The sequence below is a fragment of the Toxorhynchites rutilus genome, chromosome 1 (assembly GCF_029784135.1).
Source record: "Toxorhynchites rutilus septentrionalis strain SRP chromosome 1, ASM2978413v1, whole genome shotgun sequence".
Lineage (NCBI taxonomy): Eukaryota > Metazoa > Arthropoda > Insecta > Diptera > Culicidae > Toxorhynchites > Toxorhynchites rutilus.
This window is the reverse complement of record NC_073744.1, coordinates 40,107,919-40,121,664: the sequence shown is the minus strand read 5'-3', so window position 1 is coordinate 40,121,664 and position 13,746 is coordinate 40,107,919. Positions and strand designations below refer to the sequence as shown.

The following is a 13,746-nucleotide window of genomic DNA, read 5'->3' as shown; positions in this document are numbered from 1 at the left end:
CACGAGTTCAATTCTCACTCCCGACATTCTTCCAAAATGGAAGGTAAAAGTGACGAACCAGCCAGACGCGTTGAAAGTCACTATAATACAGAAAAAAAAATTATATACAATAAATATTCCACGCCACTAACATTAATTGAGGGGCTTAGAATGAAAGGGGTGTAAGTGATTTGATCGATTTCTCTACATCGACTTTCTCTTTTGGTCATAACTTAGCTGCAAATACATTCCCAGCTGTATTTGACAATACGGAAGATAGGTCAAAATCTCATCTATCGGATTCTATAGCAAACTCAAATTGGAAACGTTTTTGCAGTTGAGTTATTAACTGAAGAAAAAGTTGATGAAGAGAAATCGATCAAGTCACTTACATCCCTTGCATTTTAAGCCCCTCAATTGATACATTTCATTCAACAATATTCTAGAATATGAAAAAAGGCACTTGTCCAAAAAAGTTATTCCTATACTCGCGTCGGTGTGTCAGACCGAAAGTGTTAAAAAAGTGGCACACGCCCCTTTTGTACCAACACATGCGATACGCTAAACGATGACGAACGACGAATAACGAAGCTAAATAGAATCGCAAAGTCGCAGCGTTGATATTTTCTGAGAATATTGATTACTCGGTCTGACAGGCCAATGCGCGAGTATAGAGGTGTTAAAAATGCTACTTATTTCGTCTTATTTGTTTCATATCGTCTCATATGCTCCTATTCCTGCTAAGCATATTCATTCAGCTTTTTTTAACAAGATAGATTTTCTGTGTAATTTTATTATGGATTTTAGGATCAACTCAGGAACTGATCATAGAAGGAATCCGGGAAATGCTCGGAACATGTTTGGATGTGACCAATGAAGTTCTGGCCAGTCACTCTAAAAAATAAAACTTTTTGAATTCGGAGTGAATTCATGGATGGATGGATCTGATACGTTTGAAAACGTTTCAGGTCCCAGATACATATATTCATGAAACAATTCCGTCCGTATCTCCTGAATCCAATATCCAAGCAAAAATCTGTTGCTCAGATACACACCGTTCAATTTTCTGTCACATGCCGAATTTGGAAACATAAAGTAAAAAAAAACATTTGCAATTCGGGTTTCAAAAATCAATTTTTAACTAACGAAACGACACAATATTATTAAATTTCATTTCTGTGAGTCGGGAATTTAGTGAAATCATGCGGGAAAAATGCGGGAATTCAAAAATTGGAATTGGGTGGCCACCTACTTTCAGGGTTTTTTTCACATATTATAACACATCCGAAAACAAAGTCATAATATTTATATACATTGTAAGTGTCAGTCCCAGTGATCAACGTTCTCCTTATAAAGAGCTCAATGTCGGGTCCTAGGGAACGACGCGGGGTTCAACGTGTTAAATACTTACGGAAGCTATAGAGAATAGGTGATCAGTACTAATGAACTCGACACCCCAGCGCTTCCTTCTTCCACTGAAAACCACCAACCTAATGAACTGCTCTTCGCTCGAGATCTGAAATTCCCCCATCACAGTACCTGATAAATCGTGAGCGACGACTACTTCTCGGAGAACTGAGTATGAGTGCATTTCACGTGTGTTGCACACATATCCGCGCGTATATCGCACATCGGCCGGCCGGTGAGTTGGATCGAGTATCAACGACGCTTGATGTGATGGTTGAGTAAATTTTCGCCAGTTGTATTGCGGCATTCATTGACTCATCCTCGTGTTGTGCTGTGTTGTGTCGACTTTCCGCTGATCTTGTGATATTCGGAACTCCAAACCCCGGACGAACGGCATTGCGAGCATTTATTTATTGAAAGGTTTTTTCCAATCGTTTTTAAGCGTCGAAGCGGAAATCAATCATGGCAGAGGTAATTATTCATAGCTGTTATGAACTCAGTTGCAGTGGAAGTGTAATATGTTAAATTAGAGCCGGCTGCTGGAAATATGAATCCCTGATGCGTATTTAAAATAAACTGAACAAACCTCCACATGAAGGTTACACCAATGTCACCTTACAACAAAGGAACTCATCAGTGCGAGCGTTGGAAAATCAGAATTGGTTTCATGTAATGACCGATTGTTTGGAAATCACATGGTATCTTAAAAAAGATCCAATCATTCAAAAATTTCTTGTCAAAAGCTTCGCCGGTTTGCATTTAAATAAACTCATCACCAACACATTCGGAGAAATGTGAACGTTCCAGCTGTTCGAGCCCGATTGCTTTATATTGGTGTATTACCCTTGGTAACGATGCATGACCATCATATGATTTCATGATTCTCCCGCAGATTGCGAATCTTTCATCAAAGAAACGGAGGATAGATGCAGAAAGTGAAATTAACGAGATTTGTTTCCCTCTGTTCTTGTTCATTTTTACCGGTGTCTGAATTTGGAGTATAAATATCTGTGCAAAAATAGTTCCATTGCGAAACGCGTAACGGTCATCGATCGTGGTGCGAAAGAGGACAATCGGATAATTTCTACACAGATTCCGGATGTGTGAATCGATGCCAGTGGTTACCGTGTTAAACAAAATATGGCATTATTGGTTGCTTCTTTCCAAAAAAGTCTAAAAAAGTTCTATCTTAGTGGAATGTAAAAACTTTTATGAATTTAAAATGTTGCAACTTTCTTGAAAACTTAATTGACATTCCAAGGTCACACACATATATATATATATATATATATATATATATATATATATATATATATATATATATAAAATCTCTACGACGGCAGTCGAACAACTAAACCACTTAGGAACAAACACGCTAGATAGTTGCAGCGCGATCGTTATTTTTTTTTCTTCTGGCTTCTGACACAAGAAAAAAATATATTTATAAGCGCTAAAACAACTTTGTGGGAGATATTTGTTCTTTAGACAAAAGCTGTCTTCAACAAAGTTGTTTCATATGATACAGCGCTCATTCTTATATTGTCAAAAATAGGGTGACCAAAATTGTCGATGAAATAAAAAATATAACTTTCTTATCTTTATAGATATAGATAAACATAGTTCGACAATGTTGTGGCTCCAGCTATTTTAAACAACTTTGTAGAACAAAGCTTTTTTTCTATCTTTTAATATAATCGATTTAGCGCTTTTTTTATAAAGTTACATTAGGGTGACCATGAGAAAACTTTTTTTTCTCTAACTTTTACATTTCAAATTCTACATCAAAACTGTCTTCGTACGACTTCTAGAGCTTTTCAATACGAATATTTTGCGATGCAGAACTTGTCAATATGTTAATCCTATTCAAAGTTATTGATGGTTTTCTTCCCAAAAACTCATTATTTCAATTTTAATTTACTCAAACACGAAAAATAACATAGTTTTTAAAATCATACATCGTGTAGGGTAAAATATGCTCTTTCAAATATCGCCAATAAACTTTTTTTATGTTTGCCCCAAATAGAATAGCAAACAATTGAAAGGCGCGTATTTTTTGGGAATAAATATCAATAACTTTGAGTTAAGTTGAGACATTCACAAGTTCTGCATCGCAAAATGTTTGTATTGGTGAGCTCTTAAAAGTCTTTCGAAGACAGTTTGCTTGTAGAATCTAAAATATAAAAGTTAGAGTAAAATAGAGCGCTATATTGGTTATTTTAAGAAATAGAAAAAACTTTGTTCTACAAAGTTGTCTCAAATAACTGGGACTACAATTTTGTCGAACTATGTTTACCTCTATCTATAAAGATAAGAAAGTTAAATTTTTTATTCCATCGACAATTTTGGTCACCCTATTTATGATAACAAAGAAATGAGCGCTCTATCATATGTAACAACTTTGTCTGAGACAGTTTTTGTCTAGAGAATAACTGTGGAGCTCTAAATGCTCATTTCCACTTAAATGCACCTCCTGGACCATTGTGCACTATGCACCCTAGCGGTGATATAATGAACTAAACCATTGTCATTCCGTTATAGCCAAGAATCATAGGATCAACTTTGCTGAAGACATCATGTTTCTTGAAAGCATTCCTGAGAAGTTATAAATTTTTCCCCGTTATGAGTTTTTCTTACCACAGTGCGCTCTGGCGCTGATGTTCTGAACTAAACCATTGTCTCCCCATGATGACCAGAAATCTTTAGATCAACTTTGCAGAAGACACCATGCTTCTAGAAAGCATCTCAGATGCGCTCTTAATTTTCTCACGATGTTTGGGCTTTTGTATCACTGTGCGGACTAAGTAACATAATTATGATTTCGAGTAAATCGAACACAAAGTTCGAAGCTGTGTTATTTAGAAGCTTCCAATCATTCTACCAATGGTTTTTCTACAGTTCTTAACTACTCTTTAGCAATGTTGTACAATGGTATTATCATAAAAAAATACTACTTAAGGTCAATCAAGAGGGTTTCACCACTGGCTATGTGTAATTGGTCAACTCTGACTGAACAAAAAATATTTTTCATAAACTGTGACTGAACAGTTTGATGATGAAATCATGTCATATATTCAGCAGAATTTTCTTCACTAAACCTATACAATGGGCCTCTGATCACGAACATCACTTCACGGTGAGAACGAGGTGAATTGTATAAAACGTTATTACGGCTGCCACCGCGTGTGTATAATCCGGAAGAATTCATCCGTCGTGACAACTTCCACGGAGAAAAACAAGTATATTTGTCACTTGTGTTTGAGATGATGAAAGCTAGTCACGCGGAATGGAGTAAGTTTAATTTCATGTTTATTTAGCTTTTTTTTGCTAACATTTTAAATCTTGTCTTGCTTTTTAGAAAAGAAAAGATAAACAAAAAACAGTGACATTTTTAGAACGAAATCCTGACGTATCCAGAGGACGTAAATTTATTTATTTGTATTCGATAAATGCGCTATGGGATGTAATTAAGGACTAAAATGTAGCTTCCGTAGGCCCATTGAAACATGACGAAAGGTCTACTTCTGATTGTCCTGAATGAATAGAATTTTTTTATTTCTATTTTTAGGATTAGACTAAAGCGGCCCATAGACGTTCAATATTATTGATCAATAATATTGAGTATTTTGGTTTGTGCAATACCAATATTGCCCCTAGACGATCAATTATATTACAAACCAAAATTTTGCACCATAATATCGAACGTCTATGAGCCACTTAACAGGGAGTTGCAACACCATAAAATGGCAATGGAGGCCACTGGCCCAAATACGCTGTAATAGTGTGAGAGAAACAATAATCAATTATCACTTATTAGAAAGAACGATCATTACGATTGATTATGTATAATATTGATTTGTTGATATTTTGGGTATAAAATAATAACTGCAAAGTTTTTCCATCATTGCAGACCTCGTTTTTATAATTCAAGCATTCGTAATTGGTAGACAAGACCCGAATCAAAACGATAGCTCTAACGAATAAGGCCATTGTTTTTTTTTCTTTTTACGTGATAGATATTTTCAACGATATTGTTTTGAAGACATACTTTGATTAAAAGAATAATAAAAAATGATAATAAGTTTCAAACAAGGAAAAAATGAGTCTATCATTGCAAAGCATTCACAAGATACTGTTTTTAAATTCTTCTCTAGTTTTTTTTCCATAATTCTGATATCCGTCTAAAGAAAATTTGAATCACTTTCCGCTTTTGACAAATTCCATGAAACCCATCAGATGTTTTATATGAAGATGCTTCTGACCGGCGCTGCTGACCAGTTTCTGTTTAAATAATTAAATTAAACCTCATGTCCCGTATATCAAATTACACGAGAATAGGAGGGATAAAAGGATTAAACTTCAGAACCCCAAATAGGAGTAGCTCAGATTATACTGATCGTTAAGTGGATGAATTCGGGTTTATTCTGAGAAATAGGAGATAAGAGGAATAATTCCATTCAACCAAAGTCCGTTAATGTCCGTTAAATGATGAAAAATCGAATTAATCCATCTAGAAGCGATATTGTGCTTCTCAGCAGTGTAAAAGGACGGTCCCTCAACTAATTTGTTTTTGGTTCCAGTCAGTTTCTAAACAGTCCACATTGGCGATTTGATTTCCGTTTATAGACGCAGGGCATTCCTTAGGAATTGATTGAACAGACTTTCCACAGTCCATCTCACTCCCACTGACAACTGTCCGTTAAATTTCCCAATCAAAAATGAATATATAACTTCGATATAACGTCACTCGATATAACGTACACATTTCCGAAGTGTAAAGGAAATTTTTTTTTTTCAGTATTTTGTTTCTGATAAAACAATGAAATATCTGTATTGTAATGCTAAAACATGTTTTGTACCTTCAATCAATCCCGCAATACAGCTGGTTTTGTAATTCCGGATTCTTAACGAATCAAGTTTTAATCAACAGTACGAAGGGAAACATCATGAGAAAAGCTGGCTTTGTCTTCTGATTGAAGTTACTCATTAACTTTACTAAAACAGCAAAACAATAATGTATTATAGACTACGTTTGTGAGTACTTTATTATGCTTCGATATAACATACGATTCGATACAACGTACAATTTTGAAAGTGAAATGTACGTTATATCGAAGTTTACCTGTACTTCTCCGTACATACTCAATGTTTATATCTCTATTTTGGGGAGTCCGACACGGTGCCACCATACATACTTTCCAAAAAAATATATACAAAAAAAAATCGAAGGGTGTGTGTTTTGAAATATAAAATTTTTTAGTGTTAAATTCAATTTTGTCAAAGATCATATTTTAATCAGACATCTGAATTTTGAACTACGATTTTTTGAAACAAAGATCGATGATTTTGAATACGCCCGTTTCAAAAATCAGTTGTAATTTAAATTGGTAATATTATAATGAAAATTGTGATTTTAGGTAGTTTCCATCATAAGTACCAAATTTCAAAAAAATTCTTAGAAGGTCGGGTCAGCCGTCGGTCGATTTGGCATGGAATTGCTCTATAAATTACTTTTCCTTGTTCATTGTAGAACAATAGGAATAATCTTCTAATGCGGAGAAACGCAATATTTCATTTGAAATTCTTCCCATTCTCTGGTTATCAGCAAAACGTGGCTTCGCTCTATTTGCTATGGTTGTATGCACATGGTCCACTCTGACTGCATACTACTATCGGTTTTTGCTGATCAGTCAAAATAAATTTATGCCATAAGCTTGGCTGTTTGCAACATAAGTGTGATGTGATAAAAAAAATAATGTAGGTTAAAACATTTTTGATTGTTTGCTACTATTAACTCGTTTTTTCTTATTTTGTTACTTAGTCCGGACTGACTGAACACCGACCATATGCATTCTATGTGATAGAGTAACAAATGGAAAATAGAGTTATAAGGTCGAGGGCCAAGACTACGTTTTTCAGACGATCAAATGATATGAAGTGAAAATTTAAACATTTTATCACTACCTTCGGGCTTACGCATCTGATAGAGAAGTCTACCATCCACCATACAGCGGAACAAGTCGTTGTCCAAGATGACAGCGATGGCGCTTCTGGAACTTGAAAAGGCTTTCGATAATGTGTGACACGATGGTCTAGTGTGCAAGCTGCAGCGACTCAATTTTCCAATGCATCTTATTAAGATCATCAGAAATTATCTCTCTGGTAGGACATTTCGGGTGTCCCTGCATAATGTGTGCTCAGAGCATTTCAATATAGATGCAAGTATGCCCCAAGGAAGTATCCTTGGGCCCATTCTGTACAACATTTATACTGCGGACATCCCACCGCTTCCCGGTGATGATATATTGTCCCAGTTTGCCGATGACATTGCGCTTTTGTTTCAAAGTCGCGTTCTCGGTGCTCTGACTCGCAAATTGCAGGGTGGGCTGTATACTCTAACAGGGTATTATACCAGTTGAAAAATTGTTATCAATGCGGGAAAGACCCAGGCTATTCTATTCCCGCATTTGAGATCGAGATCCGTCTGATAACGTAAGAATTCGGTTCGGCGACTCACTTATCTAATGGTCCAGAAAAGTGGTCTTCTTGGGACTCACTCTAGAGCTAAACATTCATCTGATGTTGGTTTTTAGAAATTCTAAACTTTGTCTGAAGAATCAGATGACTGTCTATAAACAGACCATTTATCCTGCAATTGAGTATGCGGTTCCTGTCTGGAGCGGCTGTGCCAGGACACACAGATTGATACTCCAGCGCGTTCAGAACGAATTCTTATATAACGAATTCAAGATAATTCTGAATTTGCCTTCCTGGGCGAGAACAACGGAGGTTCACGAAAGAGCCTGCCTGGATACCCTGGAAGTGAAATTTCTATTCCTATTACGAGCATTTGATTGCCCAGAATTTATACAGTAGTTTCATAGGTTCCAGGATAAGGATAGGTTAAGTAGGTAACTTGTTTTAATGATAAAACAAAAATTCAAATTAAAATTTAAAAAACAGGAAGTGGGTGAATATCTGTGGTATAACCGCTAGGCTGACGTAGGACTATCGTTGATTCAATGATCATTTGCTTGAAGTTGAATCTAAATCCATTCTGAATGAATGAATAAATGAATATTTGGAGGATTTCGAAAAGGAGAGCGTTACATTGGAGGCCCAAGGTTTTATGCATCCAATACTGTCAACCCTCCTATAACACGGTACTCTCAGAACGCGTTTTCCATATAACGCGGAGATGAAATTGCGACAGCCCTCCTATAACGCAGTACTCATGTAGCGCGGTTTCCGTTCAACAACGTCTCATTAGCTTTTTCGTGCACCCAATGCATGATTTCAACTGGATATGTTTATATAAACATTCAACATAATCTCTTAGCCGTTTCAGGCAAGCTCCGGCTTAGAGGATGTGATTCGCAAGTCAAGACGTGCTGCAAAATTAGCTAATTGCCAAACCTATCAAACCACTCGGTGAACTCAAGGCTGACCTATGGAAAAAGGTGTGCCCGTTTAGTTACAAAGCTGGGTTAGAGGGAGCGATAGAATATAGTAGAAAGGATGATCGCAAGAGTTTGACTGAATTCTGCTCTCTCTCAATAATTTAAGTAGTATTCAGCTGCTACTAGTACATCATTCGAAGATAAATGTTTTTCGTGTAGAAAAGATGAAACGTTTGCAGCATGAGCTGTTGTAGAGTTCACAAACCGTGCACAAGCGTATTGTGTTTTGTTTACAAAAAATCAGTATACTTTAAAAATTGTTACAGGAAGAATTTGCAAATTCTTTAACTTTAACTTTAACTTCAACACCATTGACGTCCGTAGTCCTCATCTAGGTAGGGATCCATTTTATCAGAGAAGAACACCCGAATGCAGTTTTGAAATAACACATTGGAACATTTGAATGGAAATTTTTAGTTTAGTTTTTGTTTTATTTATTTTTTATCATGTCCTTTTATGATCTCTTATTGGTCTCCATACTACGCGGCACGAATGATGTAATTTGTACTCATTCTGAGTTTCTTATAGCGCGGTTCCCATACAACGCGATACGAATTAGCCTGGTTTGTAAGTTAAATCCAAGTTTCTTATAGCGCGTTATGTAACGCGGTACGCGCTCACCGCGTTATAGGGAATAATAACCTTTAGAAGCTTTTCTGCTAATTGCACTTGATTGAAAAATCTCAAAACAAAATGTATTTGGTCGCATTATTATATGAATAGAAAACATAAAAATAAACACTTTCGCTTGCATTCCAAGGGGACCTGGCAGATTATTTTGCAGCAACGATGACATCTTTCCGGATTCTTCTCGATTGCTCGATAACCACCAAACGAAAAGAGTTGCGCGCGTGTATGTGTGTGTGTGTGTGTGTGGCGGCTGCTCCGATGCCTCAAGCGGAACCAATTTTCGATGCTGGTACTTTCTCAGTGGCATCACTCTCCTCCTGATGGATTCCGTTCTGGCTTAAGGTGCACAAACAGGCGCTTGGTGGCACTGTTTATCGGCGCCTTCATGATGAGCGAAGTTAGCTTCACCACAACAGCGACAACATGATCCAATCGCTGTTCAATTATAACTGAGTGGATTTCCGAGCGGCGCCCTCTTATGTTGATTCCAATAGCCAGTTTTGAAAGAAATTTTAAGGCTATTGAAACAAGTTTTTGGATCAGTAACATGTATATAATGCGCAGACATTTTATCTTTCGAGTGAAGTGTTTATCATAACATTTCGTACAGTTGTTTAGGAGCTATTCACGCTCAAAATCTCATTCTCCAGCGTAACGGTTTCGTTTTCGAAACTTTGAATTTACACCCCGGTATAGAAATGTAAGACGTAGTCCTACGTCATGAATCATAACATAGAATTGGCAGAAAATATTCAGCGGAGCACGAAAAGGTCTTCCTCGGTGTGGAATGAATAAAACCATAACATTCGTAATGTACCACGCGCTCCCCATTTGAAAACATGAAAATGAATTCGACGATGCTAAGGCGCATGATTGTCCCACACACACACAGGTCACATCATCATACGAGGAATTCACCTAATGTCATATTTCGGTCAACGAAGTTTGTCTTCGGTATCAAACTACACAAGCAACGTAAGGATAGAATGTGTAGAACAGCGGCAATCGTCTCGCAAGGGAATATTATGCACCGAATTGATGCAAGAACGTAATGTGTGATGTCAGCCGGAAAATTTATGAGTTCTCTTGCACCCACAAAATTTCCCCTACCCAAAGATCGTTGTGTCCGTGTGCCGAAGAACGTATTATTTTTACGCGGAATCTTCCTACCTCGTGCGATGGGTGGACGGGTGCTTTTTTTACCACTATTCGAATTGCACTATCATAGTTAGTATCCAGTACTCTTGATCAGTAGCTAACAGAGCGCATACAGTTATCGAAACGTGGTGTGCTGCAATTTCACATCACCCATTGCGCTTTGCAGCGGTTGTGAGAAGAGGGATGAGGTGTACGGGAAAATCTGCGTGACACCTAAACAATAACAATCGCGATCCACGCTACCGGCGACCAGTATAGTAAGCTTTGACGCCGGCTGTTAAGATAAAAATACCACCACCCAGCAAACAAATTATTGGCGCTGTGATGAACCTATATCAAAGATTCATTAGCCTGGCTTCGGTGCCTACTCGGGTAATCCTTCGGCAAAGCTCGTCTCGAGTGGGTGAAGCCCTACCGACCGTCAGTTGCCCGTTGCTGGTTGTGAAAATTTTATCGATTAATCGACGGCACTTCAGTTCAGTCCTGCAACGGTACCGGTCGATCCTCGCGTCGTTGTGTAATAGTGAAAAATTTAGTTCGCATCCCAAAAGTCAACCAGACCGCAGCTTCCGACGTCGTGGTCCAACTAGAAGAGATACCAGCTGTCGAATTTGTGTAAATTTTGTCCCTTCATCCTGGGGAAACCCTAGATATTATTTGTTCTCCTCCCTCTTCTCAACCCGACTGATAAATACTTTCCACCGCGCAGGGATGATGGTGTGGGTTACTGACTACGATTTTGACCCAAAGGTAACGAATCTCGTGTGACATCCGCGGAGGGCCATTTCGTGGCGATTCTGTGTGTGCTTGTCTCGTGTGTTCTGTAACTACCAGGGCGCGCGTCATCTGTTATCAACCCGAGGCCGAGTGCATAATAGTCCCATCGTCACAGCAACAGCTGCCAAGGATTCGCGAACAACATCGAGCCAACGATGACCCCTTGCTGAACTTGTCGGCCAGACATTGACCGTTGGGTGGTCGTGGTCGTGTGCCGAAATCTAGGTCGAGCGAATTTAGAAAAGCAGTGTTGATTTCTGGGAATTTCACAGATGAGAGATTCTCAACGCGCGTAGTATTGATTTTTCACAGCTTCAGATGGAAATAAGAGAAAAATTATCGAAATGCCAAGCGGCAGTGCCCTTGACCAAGGACACCTCGAACGCCAAACAGAGTGAGTGCTGGGGGGGTACACCTTGATGCCTGCGTGTGCCCTCACCGCGTCGCGTCTCGATGGAAATTTATCCGACGAAAAGCTAAAAATAATTTCATCAAATTTCTCCTTCCACAAATAATAACACAATAACAAACACCGGGAAGAGAATAGCAAAATTTCCGTTCGAGACACTACTGTGAAGCGTTTTTGAATGTCACGCCCTCTCGGTCGTAAGAAAGCGATAACAAACTTATCGTCTGTCTCTACTAGTGGAACGAAATATAAACAAAACACTGCTTTACTAGTAATGGCAAACACCCCACCGCCAAATAAGTGTGCGCAAGTTGTTGTCCCACGTGATTGATCGGGCGCGCTCATATACCCGCTGTGGTGACCGGCTCTGGAGGCATTCTAATTAGCATTAGCGTTGCTTCTTAGCAATGGTATGCGAGTTGTTTACGGCTCCAATCCCACGAACGAGTGATAATGGTCAACGGCTGAAGCGCACGAGTACCAGCGTCCACTTGGGCTACGTTTGCAGAAATATGATGATCTTGTTATGAATTGTCCGCGCTTGCTCCGTAAACATAGCCACAATGAACGCAATCTAGTAGGACCTCAAGTTTCCATATCCCACTGTTTCTAATACTGTTCGTAACATTGTTGTGATCCGAGATGTACCACTAGATTGCAAGTTTTCTATGACGGAATTTTCTCTTTTTCTCTTTTCATACATTGTTGAATGCTTAGAATAAAGTATATCTAACGTCAATTTCGTTCAAAAGGGTTGTTTGTCTATTTATTGTGCTTAAATATGATAATTTCAGCTATCCAGTTTCTATAAGACCATTTCAAAATTCATAAGTATTGTCAATGAAAAATTTAGAACGATCGACTGACCTCACCATTTCGGTTAATAACCTGAAAAATTCCTGTTGGAATACTATTTACCAAATTCTGCTGAACGGATTTCTCGATATTTTTCCATCTTTCCAAAATTGCGACCTTGAGCTCTTCATTTGTGGTGTACCGCTTTCCCTCATTGTAGATTCTGCGTACTAGGATCCCCCTAAGATTTTCTACAGCATTCAGGTTTGGAGAGCGTGCCAGTCAGTCTACAAAATTAAGTTTTTGGTCTTTAATCATTTGTTTAGTTTCCTTGCTGATATGAATAGTGACATTGTTTTGCTGGAATGTGAATTTTTTGTGACGATATCCACGCAAAAACGGTAGGAGAGAGGGTTTCAGAACATGTAATCTGTAATCCTTGAATGATGTGGAAGCTATGTTGAGCTTTCCGGTTGCACAGAATCCCGCCCAAAACATGCACGAGCCTCCACCAATTTCCTGTTTGAAAAATACTGTTCCTTCTTCCGTAAATCACGCCAGTACCCGTTGAAACCATCAGGACCATCCAAATTGAACTTGTTTTCGTCACTGAAGATAACCTATACATTGCAGTACTTCTCGTTATGGTATATAGAAAAATGTATTTTTTGGAAACATTCTTTGTCACAACATACCATGTCCCACTGTTGGTTCATGTGAGCTTTGGAAAAACTCAGACGTTTTCCGATGTGAGATGGTGTAAGATGGGAAGCTTTAGCCTTTTAAACCTTTTTTATGTGAGGATTTTTTACCAAAACTTGACGAATTGTCACCCGAGTAACATTTCAATTGAAATATATAATAAATATATTCTATATATTTATATATATTTTTAACGAAAGCCATTGGTGTAAAACCCTTCAATCTTCAAGAATTGTATTTATCCGTTCTTCCGTTTTCCGGAAAATGAAAAAAAAAAAAAAATCACTATACAAAAACATTGCCCAAGACATACATTTTTGTTCCTGTAGGATGTTCAATCCAGTGGGTTTTCTCCTACATCACGATGTGTGTTCTTTTGGACAATTTTACCTATAATTGGACATTTTTGTAAACATTGAGTTCGGGGCCCAA

At 38.1% G+C, this 13,746-nt stretch overlaps 1 protein-coding gene across 3 annotated transcripts in view; it reads left to right on the top strand.

The window, feature by feature from the left end:
• LOC129763278 (pyruvate kinase-like) overlaps nucleotides 1–13,746 on the top strand; it is a 28,166-nt gene that overhangs the window by 10,827 nt on the left and 3,593 nt on the right. The window contains exons 1-2 of one of the 3 annotated variants that reach the window (XM_055762176.1): nucleotides 11,107–11,246; nucleotides 11,341–11,381. The exons of 1 other annotated variant lie outside the window; for it this stretch is intronic. In XM_055762176.1, the coding sequence (XP_055618151.1) occupies nucleotides 11,343–11,381 (39 nt within the window). In that variant the 5' untranslated portion in view covers nucleotides 11,107–11,246; nucleotides 11,341–11,342. Of the gene's footprint in view, nucleotides 1–1,677; nucleotides 1,858–11,106; nucleotides 11,247–11,340; nucleotides 11,382–13,746 lie in introns of those variants that run through there. One more of the 3 variants, XM_055762177.1, reaches the window with a different exon arrangement.